The 21,184-nt window shown below is 32.9% G+C and overlaps 2 protein-coding genes across 2 annotated transcripts; one reads left to right on the top strand and one right to left on the bottom strand.

The window, feature by feature from the left end:
- Nucleotides 1-41: 41 nt before the first annotated feature.
- On the bottom strand, nucleotides 42-4,979 carry LOC132628029 (alkylbase DNA glycosidase-like protein mag2). Its single transcript, XM_060343715.1, has 2 exons — nucleotides 3,846-4,979; nucleotides 42-291 (listed from the first exon to the last, which is right to left on the bottom strand). Exons 1-2 carry the CDS (start codon nucleotides 4,856-4,858, stop codon nucleotides 270-272), a joined length of 1,035 nt encoding a protein of 344 aa, XP_060199698.1. The 5' UTR covers nucleotides 4,859-4,979; the 3' UTR covers nucleotides 42-269.
- Nucleotides 4,980-14,308: 9,329 nt separating this feature from the next.
- LOC132628028 (sugar transporter ERD6-like 6) lies at nucleotides 14,309-19,479 on the top strand. Its single transcript, XM_060343713.1, has 18 exons — nucleotides 14,309-14,675; nucleotides 15,867-15,929; nucleotides 16,010-16,099; nucleotides 16,198-16,257; nucleotides 16,464-16,529; nucleotides 16,632-16,697; nucleotides 16,785-16,860; nucleotides 17,049-17,113; nucleotides 17,197-17,289; nucleotides 17,406-17,489; nucleotides 17,575-17,659; nucleotides 17,833-17,879; nucleotides 18,029-18,091; nucleotides 18,175-18,234; nucleotides 18,326-18,391; nucleotides 18,486-18,545; nucleotides 18,651-18,765; nucleotides 19,100-19,479. Exons 1-18 carry the CDS (start codon nucleotides 14,490-14,492, stop codon nucleotides 19,210-19,212), a joined length of 1,458 nt encoding a protein of 485 aa, XP_060199696.1. The 5' UTR covers nucleotides 14,309-14,489; the 3' UTR covers nucleotides 19,213-19,479.
- Nucleotides 19,480-21,184: the final 1,705 nt, after the last annotated feature.

The raw sequence follows: 21,184 nt of genomic DNA, 5'->3' as shown, positions 1-21,184 counted from the left end.
TCTTGAAAACCAACAAGGGAGAATTTTGTAATCAAAAGAGATTTTGAGTAATTAACTTTTAATATTTAAAAAGTGGCCCTTCTCAGTAAAAAAGATGAGTTACAACTTACAACACCAGTTCTTGCTGAACTTACAAAGTGGATTCACAATGTTCTTAGCTATTTCCAGACTTTTCAGTACATGTAGACAACCTGTTGCCAACATTTCAGCAATTTGCTAACCCCCAAAAAAACTTCACTGCCACCGACAACTATGTGACTTGACTTCACTTACTGTCCCCATGCACATGCCCTGTATTTTGATCACTTCAAGATTAGAAAACAAGAAAATAATGGGTTGTAGCTACAAGAAAAGGCTACAGTAAATCTTTACCAAGGAAAAACCAGAGAGAGAGAGAAGCAATTAATATTACCCTGGAGAATATTGTCGTCAAGGGTGGATTCAAGATTTAAATTTGATGGGTTTATTATTTATCTTGAATCCGTTGACTTTCACATTTATGGGTTCAAAACTTGGTTTTACTAATTTCTTTTTGAAGATATGTTCGATATAAAAAAATATTGGGTTCATTTGAACCCGTTGGAACTATGTTGCATCCACCTCTGATTGATGTGTTTGTTTAGCGGAAGGTGCATCAAATAAAAGAGAATTGTAAGGCAATTAAGGTCCATGTTATACAGCTCAGTTGTCATGCAATTCTCCTTTAACATACACATGCAGACACAATCTGGGCTTTATGCATCTATAACTTTAATATTATCATGTGTGCCTCCATAATCCATTTTGACATCAGAGATCTGGAGCCATACCATAGAACTACTTAAAGGAACACCATTTCATCTAACACACAATTTACTAGACACAGTTAAATAGCCTCCTCAAAGTTGCGTCCTTTAGATGATATAAAGCAAGTTTAGCAACGGATTGGTAAACTCATGTAGGCCAAGAAAAGATGCTGCCTACAGAAAGTAGGAACATGGTGCAGGAGCAACTTTGTTTTGTTTACGTACAAATATAAGTGGTCCATGCTCAACAAGGCATGAATAGTATACCAAATGACAACAGTAGCTTGTCTGCTTATGGTATCTTTCAGATGCAAAAGGCAATAAAAAAGAGAAAATCTTGGTGCATATCAGTACTATGAATCATAATTTAAGTTTCCGAGTCAAGTAATTTGGTAAATTATGCTTTGGCAGCGACTGCAGAATTTTTAGGTCTTCAGCTAAGTTACTCCGCGTTACTTAGCATGTCCTAGCGTTTGCAGCTGACAACTACCTAATCATTCTTCCAGTTCAGCAGTGGAGCATTAAGCTTCCTTGTTACTAAACCAACCTTACCTTTGGAAGTTAATCCAAATAAATTCCAGGTGGTTATTCCAAGAAATTCTAGGAGTATTTCTTGAATTCTTCACCACTTCTACTTCCGCTGTTACCATTCGCAGCCCCGAACAAGTTCATATTCCTTCCTCATGATCTTTTCCATTCCACAAATTCCTACTAAATCAGCGCTAGATTTTTGTTATTCTTGTGCTGTCAAACTATATTGTCCAGAGATTCTCCCTCTTGTTCATATTATCCTGTGTTTGCGACATCACATTATTGGATAAAATTCTAAAACTTACCCACCTTCAAGGTAGGATTCTTCTAGTTTTATTTATCCTATATATGAGTCCTGTGTTATCTAGTTTTTTTCATAAGGAGTCCTGTCCTATCTAGTATAATCCAAAGGACCATGACAATTCTTACCTAGCACAAAAAAATTGAAGTTCGAGTAGAGCAGCATAGCAAAGAAAGTTATATCATGTCATGCAAAAAAAAAATTAAAAAAAAAAAAAAAAAATATATATATATATATATATATCATGTCGTGCATCTAGAACGACAACCTTCCAACATGAACTAAAGGAAAATAAGTGGTAGTCAATCTCACTAAGGAGGACCCATTGTATGAACACGTAGTTATATGACAAGCAAAAGACACCACTTGATCTCTCTTCCATGCCCTATCTCAAGATCTATCCAGAATGATATTAAATATCTATTTGTTGTTCAATCTCGACTTTAAAGAAAAGGGACCAGAAGCATTGTTTCACAACTAGGTTTATCTATTTCCTAAACTGTTTCTTACCTCAGTAAATCTTCATTTTACTTCAGAGGTTTTGAAAGCAATTACTAGTCAACCAATCTGTGAATTAGAATTAGGCCTCTAACTCTACATTCAAGAAGTAAATTCACTACCATAATAACTTAAGTTTTTAACAGGAAAAACCTTAACATTGACTACTGCTATGAGGATCACTAAAGCATCATTAGAAGTAATTGTCTACTACTAGGCACCATGACCACAACATGGAAATATATGAAAACCTTTATCATTACAATAACATCAACCAAGCAACATAATATCTATATGAAGAGCATAACTTAGTTGTGTCTTCACTGAACCCGCTCTTCTCCAATTAGGAGGCTCTTAAATGTCACCAGCATCATACTTAGCTTGGTTGTTTGCATTCTTAGCCCCTTAAATCACTTAGCCTGAATGTGGGAAATTTGATCAGTTGTGTTTACTTTCTCATTAGAACTTTATCGGGGAAAAAATGGTTACTTGCTCATTAGAATTAAGAACATAGTAAAGTACGTCCATAAGTATGGGGATGATATTGGAGTCACTGAAAGTCATGACAAAGTTGTTTAGTTACAAGGGATGGGAGTAAGTAGCACCTACTTTTTTTGGTTGACATAGTAATCTAATATTACAAATTAGCACCTCAAACTAGAAAAGGTTTTCAGAACATCTTGGACGCGAAGTCTGTATAGAGCATTATCATGGTTCCATATTTTGGGGCAGATGGTGACGAGAAGTGGGAATGACTAAAGTCAAGGATAAAGCTTGGCCCTGGACTAGTTTGGAGGAACATTTCAAACTGATTAAGTGTCATATTCTCATGCTTTAATTACATGCAAAGCCCATGGGTTCTTATTCTCATTGGTCGCAATAGCAAATCAATCACTCAGCTCAAGTCAATAAGGCTGCTCTTGGAACTGTTAACCAAGAAAAATGTAACACCAGCCATCAAATATATGCCAAAGCCAATGGCTGAAACATTGAAATATAAGGAGAATCATCTCCAATTCTCCACATCCTAAACACTGGAGATGATTCGAGAAAATGTCTAATTTCCAATCCATAGAAAAGAGGTGAATCTACAAGCAAGGTCTTGCAAAAGTTGCCTAACTCGAAGCAAAGAAATGCATACAAACCTGTACAATTGGCTTGAAGATCAAATGGCTTCAATAATGAGGTACCATGGGCCGTTGAATTATAATATTATTATGCATTAATGTTATTGCTCATTACGAATTTACTTTTCTCCAGAGAGCGAGTCATCTCCCACCTTCTATTACAGGATCACCATGCTGTCAGTATATCAATATTAACATACTCCAATTATTCTATTCTTTATCTACCCTGCAAGGATTTTTCAATGTGCTTATTTGATAAAGTGGATATCTCAATGTGTTAACTGATATATACTGAAGAAGCAAAAAGAACCGACCGCCTAAAAATTTTAATTCCAACCATCCTAGGTATTTTACTCACCAATCATTATGAAGTTCCTGACCAAAATTTTGGTTCACTAAAGTTGCAATATGGCCACGCGGCATCAACACTCTCAACATTGTCATACATTTATCTCAACTAACAAAACTAATCAACCAACTTTCCCCCACCGATAACCATCATTAATGCATTATATACTCTTAGAATGCAATGAACATACATGGAAAAATTTATGAAAAAACGCATGACGATTCATAGCAAACTAGAAACAATAGGAAACATACCCAACATTAAGAACCCCATTAATAGGATCCAAGAACTGCTGATCCGATTGACGTTGTTGTTGCTGCATTGTCAACATCTGCTGTTGTAAACTAACATTAGAATTCCCCACCACATTATTCGTTTTCGAATTTGCCCCTTTTGCCTCTACATACCTCCACATATACCACGAAGCTACCGACCTATACGGTTTCCATTTCTCACACAACTGATCCATTTGTGATGGCCTAGGTAAATCCTCAAGTCCATATAACATTTGCACACCTTTCCTAATACCAAGATCATGTATTGGTAACACATCAGGCCTATGTAATGAAAAAATCATAAACATATGAACTGACCAAGAACCAATTCCATTAACCATAGTTAACATAGTAAAAAGTGATTTATCATCCATATCAACAATTGATTTATCTGACAAAATCCCATTTTTATACTTTCTTGCTAAATCATGTAAATAACTTGCTTTTCTAGCAGATACACCAACTTGTCTAAGTTGTTGTGGTGTCAAACTCAACACCATATCTGGACATACATTAGATTCAGCATTACATAGAGATATAAACCGGGTATAAATACTTGACCCGGCTTTATAAGCAAGTTGTTGAAAAAGAATGGATTTTGTTAAGGCAAGAAAAGGGGGTTGAAAAAGTTCAAGAATTGGCAGTGGGTATGTTTGTATTAATGGAGAAAGTAATGGGTCAGAAGATTTAAGGTAATTAATGGCGGATTCAAGCTCACCTGAAGATGAAAGTGAACGAGGGATGATTCTTGAAATAATAATGGAAGTTTTGGGGGAACAAGTGTCAGTGTTGGAAAGTTTGCGGGTTTTTCTGGGTCTTGAAGGAAGTTTAGTGGGTGGTACATGAGCTTGGAGAGATACATTATTAATGGGGTTTGTTATTGTAGTTGTGGTGGTGGTGGTGGTGGTGGTGGTGTTAGGGTGGGGTTGAGATACAGATGATTCTGATGATTCTTTGGCCATGGATTGTAAATGATGGGATTCTTTGGCCATGGGATGAAAACGGGATTGTTGTCACTGTTACACACTCTTAGCTTTGTGATTTGAGTGAGTGAAGTGTGAGTAGTCAGCTGGATGTGCTCTGTTTTCTATGTTTCTACTTTCCTAATTAGTTTCAAAGAGTTTCTATAATTACTCTAGTTAATAAAGGTTGGAGAAGTTCCAAGCCCATCTCTATTTTGATGACTTTGATAAAAAGTTCTAATCATTTCTTTCTCATATATTTGCCACGTTTCACTTTTCAATGGCAATTTGACTAATTTTTAAGTAAAATTGAATGATTAATTTAATTTTGAAAAACATAAATATAAATATTCAAAAATTATAAAAACTACTATATATTGTAATTTTTCTCATATTATTACTGATCAAATTTAGATAGTTTAACGAGAAGTGAATATTGTAATTGTTCTCATATTATTATGATTAAAATATATCTTAAAATATTAATTAAAATTTTATATAATTTAACAAGGGGTGAAAAAGTGACAAGTATTTAGGGAGGGGAGAGTATATGATGTTGATAATGATTTTCTAGTCTCGCAAAACATAATGCGATATAATGAACAATATTGTTTGAGAGCAAAATAATTGTCGCTTTAAAACATCTAAGACATACTTAATTATGTTCTTTACAATCTCGTCCTCGTTCTTAAAGAGGTCAAAGTAATTAGTAGCAATACTCACTTTGTAATAGTACTCCCTCCGCCTCAAAATAAGTATCACTTTAGCAAAAATCGCGTCCATTAAGAAATTAATAAATACAATATGGAGTTTATCAAATTATCCGTATTTATTAGATTTTTTTTTTTTGTAGAATTGAGCAATATTAAGGAGACTACTTCTTTAGTGTTAAACGCATAGTTGGAAACACTTGTTTTTTTGAAATTCTAAGATGACACTTATTTTTAAATAAATAATTTTTGCTAAGATAACACTTATTTGGGACCGGTGAATAACATATAATAGTCAAGAAATAAATAGGGTACATTAATAAATTATCTGTTCTAATTATATTGGCTATTAATAGACGTGATAAAGACGTAATAGGTCATTGTTTAGCCGACAAATTAATATTAGCGTGCCTTTATTTTGAATTAAGGAATTCCACAAAAAAATCTATAAATAGGACTCGAACATGTAATCAAGTGGTTAACAATCAACTGCTGAGCTAAACTATCGAGGAAGAGCAAGATATTAAATGTGCTTTTTTTTTTTTTTTTTTTGCGCGGATTGTCCTTCATTTGGGTGGTCTTTTAAATTTTGTCCTTCACCTGGTATTTCGAGGTTGTAGGTTCGAACTCCAGCTCAGTAAAAAGAAAAAAGATCGTAAGGCAGAATTTTGCAAATCTGGCCATGCAAATTATGTCTTGCGAATTTTTTTAGCAAAGGGCAAAAGTTAAAAACCACCAATTTGAAGGGCAAAAAGTTAAAAACCACCCCCAACGAAGGACAATCTTGCAAATTTCCCATTAAATCTCATAGCATTCTATTTTATTCTAGACCCATTATCAAATCTAGCTAGGGGTTCATCATACCCAATTGGGCAATTTGCACGATTGTCCTTCTTCGAGGGTGCTCTTTAATTTTTTGTCCCTCAAATTGGTTGTCTTTAATTTTTTGTCCTTCACTATAAATTTTATAGTTTCGGGTTCGAACCCCTTTCAATCAAAAAATTAAATAAAAATCGCAAGGTAGAGTTTGGATTCACAAGGCAGAATTTGCTACCTTTAGGCATAGTTTCAAACTCTACCTTAAGTATAGTTTAGAGTCAAACTCTACCTGATCAGACAGAGTTTGACTCAAACTCATGATATTAGGCGAAGGACAAAAATTAAAGACATGCAATTTAAGAGGGAAAAATTAAAGACTAGTGCCTTTGAAGGGAAATCTGCACAAAAAAATTGTACCGAATTTTTATCTAAGTTGATTAGCTCGGCCAGTTATAGGAAGAACATTTTTTTGGGGTGGTCTTTAATTTTTGGCCCTCAAATTGTTGGTCTTTAATTTTTGTCCTTCTCTTAAAAAGGTGACCGAAAATACCTCGAGGTTTTGGGTTCGAACCCCCCCTCAGTAAAAAAAAATAAAAAATCGCAAGGCAAGGCTTTGCGAAAAGTCTGCCTTATGCGGCAAACTTTGTCTTAAGGCATAACTAAAAGTCTGCGCATACTTTGCCTTATGAGGCAGACTTAGTTATGCCTTAAGGCAAAATATGTTGTCTCTTGCAAACTTTTAGTTATGCCTTAAGGCAAAGTCTGTCGCATAGGCAGACTTTTTGTAAAGTCTTGCCAAGCGTTTTTTTTTTTTTTTTACGACTAAGACGGGATTCGAATCCAGAACCTCGAGGTATTTTAGGCGAACGGTAAAAATTAAAGACCAGTAATTTGAGGGACAAAAATTAAAGACTACCCCCAGCAAAGGACAGTCATGCAAATTGACCTAGGAAGAAGGCTAATTCGGATGGGCTTATTTGGCCCATTGGTTGGATAACTTCTTGAGAGGCAAGTGTATCGCTTGGAGGATCGCTATTCAACTCATAATAAAAAGGGCATTTTACATAAATGGTAAACATTTAGGGTTTAATCAAGCTGCATAGCTAATGTTTCAATATTTATGTTCTGTAGCAAATCAGCCCAGCTCTCACATGTGTATTCAATTTTTTTTTTAGCTGTATTCATGAATACAACAATTTTTTTCCAACTGTATTCATAAAATAACTATTTGTATTCATAAATTGGCTTGTTGTATTCATGAATACAACGATTAAAAAACTAAATACATATACACCAATAATTACACAAAATTCTTCATATTTTCCGGTATACAACAGATACAGACGAAAAATACAGTATAAAACATTCATACAACAAAAAATTAACAAATATGTCATATTTTCCGGTATGTATACAACAAATACAGGCGAAAAAACTGTATACAACATAGATACACCAAAAAATTAACAAGCACGCCATATTTTCTGGTATGTATACAACAAATACAAGCGAAAAATATTGTATACACGGTAAATATACAACAAATACAGTGAAAATCTAGATTTTTTCTAGATCTGACCGGAAAAAATTCCGGCTAATACAACGACAACATTTTTTTTACGACGTAGATATGAGTTTTTTCTTCTTTTCGAAGAAGCCACCGTCGGCTGCACAGCTCAGATCCGTTATAGATCGGAGTTTTTTTTTCGTTTTTGCTTCCAACAATGCTCAGATCCGTCGCTATTGGTGCTTTTCCGGCGTAGATCTGAGTTTTTTTTTTTCCTTGTTGGCGCCAGAGAAGAAAGGAAAAAAGGGTATGGCCGGAGAAGAAAGGGAAAAGGGGAAGGGGTTGGCAGTGACGGTGGTGAAGGGTCACGACATTTCGCCGGAGCTCCGGCGGCGGTGGTGGCCGGCGGCGGAGCAGTGGGGAGAAGAGGGGGGGAGAGAGATGGGAGAGATGGGTTGGAAGTGAATAGTGGGATGAGTATTCTATTTTGTGTGTATATATATATAGTTACTAAATGGTATTAATACACAAATATTTGTTATGAGAAGTAATTAAATTAAGCTATAGCTACTAAATGTCAATACCCACTATATGTTTGTTATATCATGTAGTTATTCCTAATAAAAAATTACAACATGTTTAGTAATTTATGCGTTTTACAATCAACTTCAGACTTTTAAGACTAAAGTTGGAATTTGGAAATCTGGATATGGAATTTTAAATTTTAGACATACTATTCTGAAGTTGAACTTGTCAAAATCTAACTCCAAATAGTAAGCCTAATTTCAAATGTGAATGTCAGAAATTGGCATTAGCACAAATTGCATTTTATATGGTTTATCACAACATTTATATCTCTTTAAATCAAGTATAGTATTTTTTTAAAAAAAATATTGGAAAGTTATATATCTAACGAGCCGGATAATTTCAATTCTCGTAATGGATCATGGATGTTTATAGTTGGCATTCCATGTTCTTTTAAGACCAATTACCATGAAACAATCATTTATCGAATTTAATTATGTGCATTTTCAGTATATAACTCTTTTACATCAACATATTAAATTTAGCTACAGTAACATGACACTAAGGTAACCTGAAAAATAAAGTAATAATATGATATAATCAATTAAATCGTACTATTGTTTTAGGCTAATCATATGTGTAACTTAAATCTTTTTTAAAATTAAGTAGCAGCAATTATGTGTCTGAATTAAACTTTTTAGATAAATAAGAAAAAAAAACATTAGCTGACTAGATGACTACGTAGAATTACTACATAAAATCTAAATGCATCGTTTATGATTGTAGTTGTTGGGATCCACGTTCAATATATTTTATTCAAAAATAGAGACTTGTGATCGGTTTCATGGTTACCACATAGTTGCTACCATTGCCTACCAACTATTGATTCATGGAATTAAATAAATATAGAAGCAGCTGTTGATCATTATTGACGTGCCATTCCTAACCTATTGAAAAAGACTCATAAATATCCTTCTTCCACTTTTTGGTTTAAAAATACCCTTCCATCCACCTTTTAGGTCTAAAAATACCTTTAAGGTTTGTTTTTGACTCAAATATACCCCTCAAACTAACAAGTTAAAATTAACTCTTTTAAAAAGCCAAATGACATTTTGTAATTGGTCAATAATAAAATTCCGTAATTTTTAAAAAAAATCCAGTTTTTTAAAAAAAATTCCAGATTTAAAAAAAAAAAATCAGATTTTTAAAAAAAATCCGTAATTTAAAAATTCCGTAATTGATCAATAATAAAATTCCGTAATTTAAAAAAAAAATCCAGATTTAAAAAAAAATTCCAGATTTTTTTTAAAATTCAGTAATTGGTCAATAATAAAATTTCGTAATTGGTCAATAATAAAATTCCGTAATTTAAAAAAAAATCCAGATTTTTTTTAAAATTCCGTAATTTAAAAATTCCGTAATTGGTCAATAATAAAATTCCAGAATTGGTCAATAATAAAATTCCGTAATTTAAAAAAAAAATTCAGATTTTTTTTTTAAATTACGGAATTTTATTATGACCAATTACAAAATGCCATTTGGCTTTTTAAAAGAGTTAATTTTAACTTGTTAGTTTGAGGGGTATATTTGAGCCAAAAACAAACCTTAAGGGTATTTTTAGACCAAAAGATAGAAAGAGATTTATGAGCCTTTTTCAATAGGTTAGGGGTATTTATGAGCCTTTTCCGTTTTTTAAAACAAGTTTTTTAGGGTGGTAGAGGAACAAGAAAAAACAATTCTTCACCAAAACTTTATATTTTATGACATTAAAAAAGAAAAAGTGAAAAGACAACACTATAGTCGAATACAATTCGAGATTTAAATTCAATGTTTGGGGAATGAATGTGACACACCAATCCTCTCGAACAAGTCGTCTTTTTATTTTGTTCTTTTATAATTTGAAAGGAGAAATATAATTAGTAACATTTTTGTATAGTCAATCACGACTCGTTTGGGAATGAAGGTAATTATTGTTGGTGACTTGGTGTTTTTCTTTTTCTGATTTGATAGTGCCCTACATTATGGATAAGCTTTGTGGAAATGAATGAATGATTCATGTTTGAGTTGTATATAGTTTTCTCTTTTCTTCTTTGGCCAGTGGGCGATCATGTATTAATTTTTTGTATTATTATAGTATCAGCTAACAACTTGTTAATCGTTTTTCGTCTTCTTCTTCTTGTTACTTATATTTCAAAGTATTTGCACACCAAAATGGTCCTATAAATTAAACTTTAACATATTTGATGTATTATTTTATTATTATTAACATCATCATATATCACATCAATTATAGGTCAGCTAATCATTAAAATGAGACACTGTTTTGGATAATCTTAAATGTGTGGTTAATTACTAAACGAGTTTGTAGCAAAGACGGAGAATTGCCCTACTGAGTACAAATGCAAGTTGCATGTAAATTAGTCACCCCAAAATAAAGGCATACTGCTATTTCCCCCAACTAGGGGACACCCCTCAAAAATTAATAAGAAAAAAGGAAACTACACACATGGAAAAACACTGTATACTTATGCAAAGAAAATATATATGATCATTGTAAATAATTTTTATATTATTAATTTTTTACTTGCTATAACAGTTAACATATGTTATTTTCAGAATTTTAAATTTTACATTTTAATTAGATTAGATATAAATATTCTTTGAATAATCTGATGATATAAAAAATCATAGAGACCCGTTTGCCATAGATATTATATTAAAATTCTGAAGTAATATTTAGGGGATTATATAACTAAGTGTTTGTTTGTAAATTGACCAATTATTCCAAACACAAAATCAGTCTTAAATTCCTTTTTTTTTTTTTTTTTAAACTTAACTCCAAATATTACCTTATTCAAGTAACAAATTCATATCCAAATGCTTGTCAATTAATTCTCAATTATTATAAGTACATTATCAGTACTTTTATATAAAATGACCACAGAGAAGAAGTTCATTTGACAGAGACATCCATGGACCATATCAAGTCCACGTTAAACACATTGAAGCGAATAAGACAAAAGACACCAAGAAAAATAGACCAAAATTTTACGTGGCTGGGTCCCTTGTCGTGCTAAGTTCAACACAAACATTAGATTTTTTTTGATATAAAATTATCTTTGTTAGGAAACTTTTTATCTCCAAATATTGTACTTAACACTTTCTTTCACGGATTCAAATATAGTTGAGCCCTAATCACATCTATGGAAAATCCCCCCCCCCCCCCCCCCCCGCGCAAAAAAAAAGTTCATTAGTGCTTATTTGGTCCGTCTCAATTTATGTGTCTTACTTTTCTTTTTGTTCTATTTCAAAAAGAGTGCTTCTTTCTATATTTAGTAAATTTTCCAATCAGAGGCAGGCGGATCGGATGAACCCCTTCGCCGAGAAATTACACTATATATACAAGGTTAAAATTATATACATATATATATATATATATATATATATATATATATATATATATATATATATATATATATATATATATATATTAGATGTTGAATCCCTTGGCTTCTTGGTGTGTTTACCTCTTTATTTTTTGACTCCCTAGTAAAATTTCTGGCTCTGTCACTGTTTCCAATTTTAACATTCTACACGTCAAGTTTAAGGCCATAAGATTTAAAAATATTTTAATTTAAGATCATAAGATTCAAAATATCCCTTTTATTCTTAAATTTCGTGACCAGTCAAACTAAAATAAAGATGGGGAGGAGTAACATTTATGGATCCGACTCCTCTCCATTTCTCTTCTCTCCATTTTTCCAAAGTTCTAGTTTAGATTATGAACACATGGGATGAATTAGAATTAATGGCTAAGATCAAATTGACTAAAGTAAGACCTTAATTATGATTTAGATAAATAATAAATTAATAATTTGTCCCTAAATATATTAAAATCGTTTCTCTCTCTTTCTAGTTTTCTTTTCCTAGGTACAATATCTATTTACTTCCTTTTTTAATTGATAACTTACATTTTATCTCCAATTTCTTTTTGAGTTAAACTTTTTTTCACATTTTCCTTTGCATCTTTTTATTTAAAATTAGCTTAAATTACACATAAATTATAATTTAGTTAGAGAATAGGAAAAATACCAATATAGTTAGGAACAGGAAAGAACAAACAATTTAACTGGAGAACAAAATTATTAAGTGTACGAAAAGAACCAATAAAATATTATATTATTTAATTATTTTTATCATTAAATATTTAAATTTAACTAATTTGCTTGAAATCCTAATATTGATACGGAACATGATTTGTACTGGTAGCCAATTTTTTTTTCTTCTAATTTTAAAGATAAGATCCAAAGAAAAAATGCAATTAAAAGATTGAGCCTGTTTGGATGGGCTTATGCCTAGAAGCTGTAAACAACTTATAAGCTAAAAAAAATAAGTTGGGATAGTCTAACTTATTTTTTTGGCTTATAAGCTGTTTTCAGCTTATAAGCTGCTTTAGATCATTTTTTTGCGCGGATTGCCCTTCTTTTGGGGTGGTCTTTAAATTTTGCCCTTAAAATTTGTGGTCTTTAAATTTTGCCCCTCATATTTGTGGTCTTTAAGTTTTGCCCTTTGCTTGAAAAGGTGGGCGAATACATGAAGTTTTGGGTTCGAACCCCCGCTCAGGCATAAAATAAAAAAATAATTTCGCAAGGCAGGACCGGGGGAGTGTATGCCGGATCCAGCATACAATCTTTAAGGAAAAACTAAAGTTATGCCGGATCCGACATAACTAAAAGTCTGCCTCATAAGGCAGAATTTTTCCTAAGACATAGTTTAGTTATATCTTATGGGGCAGAATTTTAGTTAAGACATAACAAAATTATGCCCCACGAGGCAAGAATTTTTCTTAAGGCATAGACTTTGCCTTATAAGGCAAAGTTTAAGTTATGCCTTAAGGAAAAGTTCCGCCTTATGGGCATACTTTTAGTTATGTCTTTGGGGCACACTTTTTAGTTAAGGTATAACTAAAAGTTTACCTTGAAAAGTAATATATATATATATATATATATATATATATGCTTCAAGGCAAAGTCTGCCGGAGGGGGCAGACTTTTAGTTAAACACAACTAAAAGTCTGTCCCCTCTGGCAGACTTCTAGTTAAACACAACTAAAAGTCTGTTGAAGGGGGCATAGCAAAATTTAAACTTTGCCTTATAATGCAAACTTTTAGTTATGCCTTAAGGAAAACTTACGCCTTATGGGGCATACTTTTAGTTATGTTTTATGGGGCACACTTTTAGTTAAGGCATTACTAAAAGTTTACCTTGAAAAGTTAAAAAAAAAATACATATATGTGCTTCAAGGCAAAGTCTGCCGGAGGGGGCATAGCGAAATTTAAACTCTGCTTTGCAAAATTTTTTAAAATTTTTGACTGAGCGGGGGTTCGAACCCGGAACCTATGGGTTTTAGTCGAAGGGCAAAATTTAAAGACCACAAATATGAGGGGCAAAATTTAAATACCACCCCAAAAAATGGCAATTCTGCGAATTGCCCCTTTAGATAAGCTAAGTCAAATGGGCCCAATTATTTTTTTGAGCTTATTTTAAGCACAAAATGACTTTAAGTTGACCAGCCAAACACTCAAAAAAGCTAAAAACAGCTTATAAGCAACTTATAAGCGAATCCAAACGGGCTCTAACTCAACAAGAAATTGGAGATACAATATAAGTTATCAATTCAAAAAGGAAGTAAATAGATACTGTACGTGGGAAAAGAAAAGTAGGAAGAGAGAGAAAAGATTTTACTATATTTATGAATAAATTATCCAAATCATGATTAACGTTTTATTTTAGTCAATTCAATCTTAATTACTAACTCTAAGTTATGCGGTGAGAGCCTGATCCAACATTTAGCTGCTTGCTGTCATCATCATCATCTTTTTTTTTTTTTACTTTCACTTACCAAAAAAATCCCCTTTTTTTTTTTTTTTCTCAAGTCTTCTTCAACTCTATCTGTATATTCCCTTGTCTAAAAAAAGATCAATATCAAGATACTTGCTAATTCAAGCATCTTTAACAACTTTCTTCTTCTTGTTCTACTAGTTGAAATTTCAAGAATTGTAGGAAAAAAAAAAGGGGGGGTTGACCCAAAAAAGGAAAAATGAGTTCTAGAGAAGAGAATAATGAAGATCTTAGGAAACCATTTTTGCATACTGGAAGTTGGTATCGTATGGGTTCAAGACAATCTAGTATGATGGGTTCTTCTCAAGTTATTCGTGATAGTTCTATTTCTGTTCTTGCTTGTGTTCTTATTGTTGCTTTGGGCCCTATCCAGTTTGGTTTCACTGTATGTAATTTCCCCATTTCACTCCTTTCTTATTCAAGTTCTTTGCTAACTTCAAGTTTGATGGATAAAGATTAAATTTTTGAATGAAAAATGAATGGTTTAGCTGCTTTTAATGTGGTAAATGAGTCATAATTGAGGTAAAAGAGTGCATATTAATTGGGATTACAATTCGTTGTGTCTTTCTTTTTCCCATTTCTAATCCCTCACTCTTCTCTTTGCTTTCTTTCTCTATACATGTATGTTTACCTGCTCAATTCCTATTAGAAACTTCAAGTTTGATGAAAAGAGATAAGTTTTTGAATAAAAATGAGTTCTTTAGCTTCTTTTGTTGTGGTAAAGGATTCAAAATTGGGGTAGAAGGTTGCATTTTTATTGGGATGAGAATTTGTAATGTCATTTAATTCCTCATACTTTATCATTCAAATTCTTTTCCTTTGATGCGCTGTTAAAGACATAATTAAGTAAATAGCGATTGGGTAAAAGGTTGCATATTTATTGGGATTCCAATTTGTTAAGTCATGCTAATTCCTTACACTTTGCATTCAAATTCATCTCTTTGCTTGTGCTGTTGAAGACATAATTAGGTAAATAAAATGTGTGCTCTGTGTATCAGTTTAAGTTTTCAGATGACATGATCACCTATGTTGCTCGAACTCTGCAATATTAGCGATCACACAGTTCAATATTGGTTACATGTCTGTTTACCTTCCCAATATCCTATGACAAACTTCAAATTTTTCATGTCATTCTAGTTCCTTATACTTCCCTAATTCAAATTCTTTTCTCTACTTGCATTGTTGAAGACATAATTAAGTAAATAATAGTATACTCTCTCTCTCTCTCTCTTTAACAAAACACAAGCTTTTAGATGAGATGGTCTAATACTTCAATATTGACTTACATGTCTGTTTACCTTCCCCATGAAAAACTTCAAATTTATTGGAAGAGGATAAATTTGAATAAAAATAGTCTTTAAGCTTCTTTCTTTGTGGTAAAGGGATCAAAATTGGTAAAAAGGTAGCATCCTTATTGGGATTACAATTTGTTATGTCATTCTTGTAACTTAAATCTCTAGAGTGGAAATTTCCTTTCTTGTGCCTGCACTTTATTGGCTGGCCTACCCGATTTATGTTGCCCTGCAAATGTATCTCTATTTGATCAATAGTTTGTTTTTCTTTGTTGTTTTTGAAGTGTGGCTACTCTTCGCCTACGCAAATTGCAATCATCAAAGATCTGAAGCTCACTGTCTCTGAGGTCTGCAAGAGTTAATTCTTGGTTTGTGTCTTAATTCGGTTTGTTTCAGAGCTATTGTTGACTAAAGATAATCTTTTCAGTTCTCTTTGTTTGGTTCTTTATCAAACGTGGGTGCTATGGTCGGTGCAATATCTAGTGGTCAAATTTCCGAGTACATAGGGCGAAAAGGGGTACGACTATTACATCAAAATAGATTCTTGTTTTTCATTTACCATATATCCGTGTATTGCTCAAGTGGATACTCAAGTCTTTTTTTGTTCTGTTGTAGTCTTTAATGATAGCTGCTGTACCTAATATCATTGGTTGGCTCGCCATCTCATTTGCCGAAGTAAGATATCTACTTGAAGTGTATGATATTCGCTAGCCAAATATACAAAAAATATGCACTATTTGTATAAATGTATATTTTATGTATATTATACATTAATATATAAAAATATACATTTGCTAGCTCTTATTTTGGTGGCCGGCTATTTATGTCAATTTCTCTTTTTTTTTTTCTTTTTTTTTTGTGGCCCTTCCAATACGTTTCAGGATCCTTCCTTTCTGTACATGGGAAGATTGTTGGAAGGCTTTGGTGTGGGAATAATCTCTTATGTGGTAATATTAGATTTCTAAATTCTTTTCTGGTTACAGTTATTGGATACACCGACATTGTCAAAACTTAATGCTTTAGCTTCCTGTTTTTTGATTGTTTTTTAGGTTCCTGTATATATTGCCGAGATAGCACCTCAAAATTTGAGAGGGGGTTTGGGATCTGTTAACCAGGTTCGCTGAGTTAGTGACTTATTTTTCTTTTAACCAAAGTTCTTATGCTTGCTAAATCAATAGTTATCATTTCTATCTTTGATGTAGCTCTCTGTTACAATCGGGATCATGTTGTCCTATTTACTGGGACTTTTTGTTAATTGGAGGGTGCTTGCTGTTCTTGGTAATGATCATTCCTCTTTACAGTTACGAAGTCATATTATCATTTTTCGTAATAATCAGCTAAAAAACAGTTACCTAATAGTTTCCGGATTAAACTTTGAATGATCTGGCATATTGAATGTGGCAAAGCCATGGAGACCTATAGAATTGTTCAATTACACTTGAACTAAATATTGTTTTCTCTTATAGGAACATTGCCTTGCCTAGCACTGATACCTGGACTATTTTTCATCCCCGAATCTCCTCGGTGGTTGGTGAGCTCTATTATATATTCTGCGTGATTCCTTTAAGGCTTTAATTGTTGTTTGTCTCATTTGAGTTTCTATCTGAAACTTAGGCCAAAATGGGCTTAACAGAAGATTTTGAAACTTCATTGCAAGTTCTTCGAGGGTTTGATGCTGACATTACCAATGAAGTAAATGAAATTAAGGTAAATTATTTGAAAGACCATATAAAACAGTCTTGTTACTACACATGCAATTCCATGTAGAACTTCTTGCTAAATCTGTATTTAACATACATGTTTTATTTTATTTTTGTGTGTAGAGGTCTGTAGCATCATCAACAAACAGAAGAACAGCAATGCGCTTCGCGGATCTCAAACATAGAAGATATTGGTTACCTCTCATGGTATTTTGACGTTTCATGCTGTTGTTGAAGTCTGTGTTAGTCTATGCCCCTGTTTTTATCAATCTTTTAATCTTTCATTCTTTAGGTAGGAATTGTGCTACTTATACTGCAACAGTTAGGAGGAATCAACGGTGTGATATTCTATTCCAGCAACATTTTTCTATCTGCTGGTACGTAGATAGCGTTAAATAATCAATTTTATTTGCCATCTTATTCAGCGATCCTTAGTTAATTAAATCTTTAATGATCAACAACTTTCGTCATGTGATATAGTCTCGCTAATTTAGTTAAAATAAAATTAAAAAAAAAAAGACTCACTAATTTAGTCGTCTCAATTTCACAGGAATTTCTTCAAGTAATGCTGCAACTTTTGGTGTTGGTGCTATACAGGTCCAGCTTTAACTATTTTAGTTTCTCTTATTTAATTTCCAAGTATGCATATTATTCAGAAAGGAAGGAATTTTTTCCCTATTTATGCAGTCAAATTCAATCGCTCTCATAGCTAACAACTTAAAAGAAGAACTCTTTTCGATGTGTAGGTTGTTGCCACTGGAGTTGCTACATGGCTGGTGGATAAAACTGGACGTAGACTTTTATTAATCGTAAGTTTTAGAAAAGCCACAACTTAAATGCATAGTTTTCCAACTTTTGACCTGACTTATAAGGCAAATGCTCTTTTGTGTAGGTCTCCTCTGCTGGAATGGCTGTTAGTCTCCTAGTTGTTGCCGTTTCCTTCTATCTGAAGGTAGCTTGGTGGAATAAGTTGCTTTTGCATGGAAGCAACGTGAACTTGATTTGTCATATTTCTGATCATTTGTTCCTTTGTATTTGATCAGGGTTTTGTATCTGAGGACTCTACCCTTCACGGTGTATTGGGAATATTATCAGTAGTCGGTGTGGTGGTAAGTACACTTCTCGACGTGGACGTCTTTGTTTCTTGAAAAAACATGCTTACAGTAACATACTTTCATTTTTCTGACGGACTTCTCATTTCAGTTCATGATTATTTCGTTCTCACTTGGTATGGGCCCGATTCCATGGCTTATAATGTCTGAGGTACTTACTTTTTGATTTATCAAGCAATTGTTGATGAAATTTTCGTGCTTGCTTTACGTTGTTTAGAGTTTTTTGTAAACTTATCATGTGCATCTGATATTGTAGATTCTTCCGGTCAAGATCAAAGGCCTAGCTGGAAGTACAGCAACATTAGCCAACTGGTTATTCTCGTGGGTAATAACAGTGACTGCACCACTGCTTATGGCTTGGAGCAGTGCAGGTATATGCCTCTCTGTCTTACACCACATTTACCTCTTTGTATGTGTATTAGTATAACATCCATCTCTACTATGTAACCATAGACATGTATAGACATTTTGGTCCCGCACGTGTACACCAATGGTGGAGCTAGAATTTTTACTAGGGGGAGTCAAACTAGAAAGAAGTAAAACACACAAGAAACCAAGGGAATTCAACATGTGTGTATATATATATATAAACAATTTTTTTACCTATCTACATAGTGTAACATGTTGCTGAAAAGTTTCTGCATTTCATACGTGTAGCTTCTGAACATGATCATATTGGTTTAATGTGTCTACATGTTTTATCAGGAACCTTCACTATTTACATGGTTATGTGTGCTTTCACCGTGGTGTTCGTGGCAATTTGGGTACCGGAGACGAAAGGGAGAACTCTAGAGGAAATTCAGCTTTCCTTCAGATGAAGAATCTTTATTTTTTCTTCACTGTTCTTTCTTCTCCCTTGTTCCTCCTTGTTCTTTTTGTCACAATCTAAAATTTCCTTTGTGCAAAAGTTTCAATTTTCCGCATATATAGGAAGAGCTAGTTGCACGTGCTGCTTCAGAGTGTGTACATTTCATGTCGGTACATTTTCGTTTGCTGTATTTATTGTTAGCTTGTTGCTGCAGCTGTAATTTACTGTATGATCTTTTTGTATATTATTATAAGGGTGACTATTTCATTCGATTTAAGTAATGTGCTAAAAGGAAAAATGTATTCTTTAATTCAGGTCATGTCTTTGTATTCTTTGTTTCTGATTAGTCTATGTCCCAGCGGATGTACAGTAAAGCCTCTTTATAAAGGCGTCATTTGTCCGGATATTTTTTATTGCTATAGCGAAATATTGTTATAGAGGACATATCATATGACATAACATGAGGAATCGGTTCAAAAGAAAAACTTGATCGTTATAATGAAATGTTGTTACGGAGGAATGATTGCTAAGGAGAAACCTAACTGGATATGAATAATTTGGACACATAGTAATGCACGAAATTTTTTGTGCTCATGGAGGAATTATTAAAAGTGGAATTGCTACGAATTTCAGTTTTTAGAATAGTTGCTAATATACTGCTAACTCTTTGGTGCCTGTGGATGACGTTTATAATGTGGCAAGAAATCAATTGAGAAATAAAAATAGGATAAATCATTAAATCAGTGGTGTAAATTATAGCATAACTGTCTCTAACATTACCACCGCAACATTTTGACAATTTCTTTTACTTCATTGCTAACGATTTTAAAAAGAAGTACGTCCTTGTCTCATTAACACCATTATTATTTAGGGGCCCAGAACAGCTCTTTTCTTTTCCTGTTTATTACATTTTCAAGCATCTTTTAAATTTTTCAACTGTATATAATATAACATGTCATCTTTAGTAGTTTGTCACATATTTAATTTCACGAGAAATGTGTGTTCAATATGTAAAAGTACACTGGAAATAAGATGCTTTCTCTATGCCTAATTAAGTGACTTCACTCTCTCACTCCATTTTTCAACTTGAATTGCAGGACGCATTTGTCCTTCCTCTCTTTTTTATAAGGGCTCAAGTTATAAATAACGTGTGTATAAGTAAATTTATACCATTATGTCACTTTTATATGTTGTTGTAGTTAACATGTTTTATTTTCGAGATCACAAAATCTCACATTTTAGAAAAGTTTACTTGTAGATATCTTTTAAATGTCTTGTTACTATTAAAAAATTATTTATATTGACGAGTATATAACTTAAAACACTTTCTTCAATCATAATTTCTAATTCAGGAGTTTTTCACGTTTGGCTGCCATTCACCAGTCGTTTTCACGATGATATATCCAAAACTCCTTAGCACTAAGTCGTCATGACCTAAGATTAGGTAATGATACAACAAAAGCTTTGCTTTGTTGACCTTTTTGGCTGCTGTATTTTTAAATTGTCATTCTCCATTCATTAAGAGCCAATGCAATCTACAGTACCAGCATAATTGTTTGTTCCAATCACTTGAACTTAGCTGCCTGCCAGAACTGAAAATCCAAAATAATAAATATCGAAAGTTCAAAGTTCAAACTTCAAAGTATGACCCTCAGAAATTTAAGCGGACCTGGGATTTTTTCCTCTTTTTTTTTTTTTTTTTTTTTAATTCCATTTTGTGCCACTCTAGAAACGTAAATATTACCGCATTGAGTATTTACATCAAACCAATTTCACTTACTACGATTTAAGTAATTTAATGTAATAAAAATGTGCTGTAGTTAATTAAGTATGATTAAATCATAGAAGTGTATGTACAAACACATATTATGGATCTATTCATTTTGTTATAAACATTCGGTGCATGTAGGTTTTTACCTTCGAGAAAGAACTCACAGGTGTAACACCTTTTAGAATCAAATCTGATCACAGAATCATGCCTG

This window comes from Lycium barbarum, chromosome 2 (assembly GCF_019175385.1).
Source record: "Lycium barbarum isolate Lr01 chromosome 2, ASM1917538v2, whole genome shotgun sequence".
NCBI lineage: Eukaryota > Viridiplantae > Streptophyta > Magnoliopsida > Solanales > Solanaceae > Lycium > Lycium barbarum.
The sequence above is the reverse complement of the archived record's forward strand: the minus strand, read 5'-3'. Positions and strand labels throughout refer to the sequence as shown.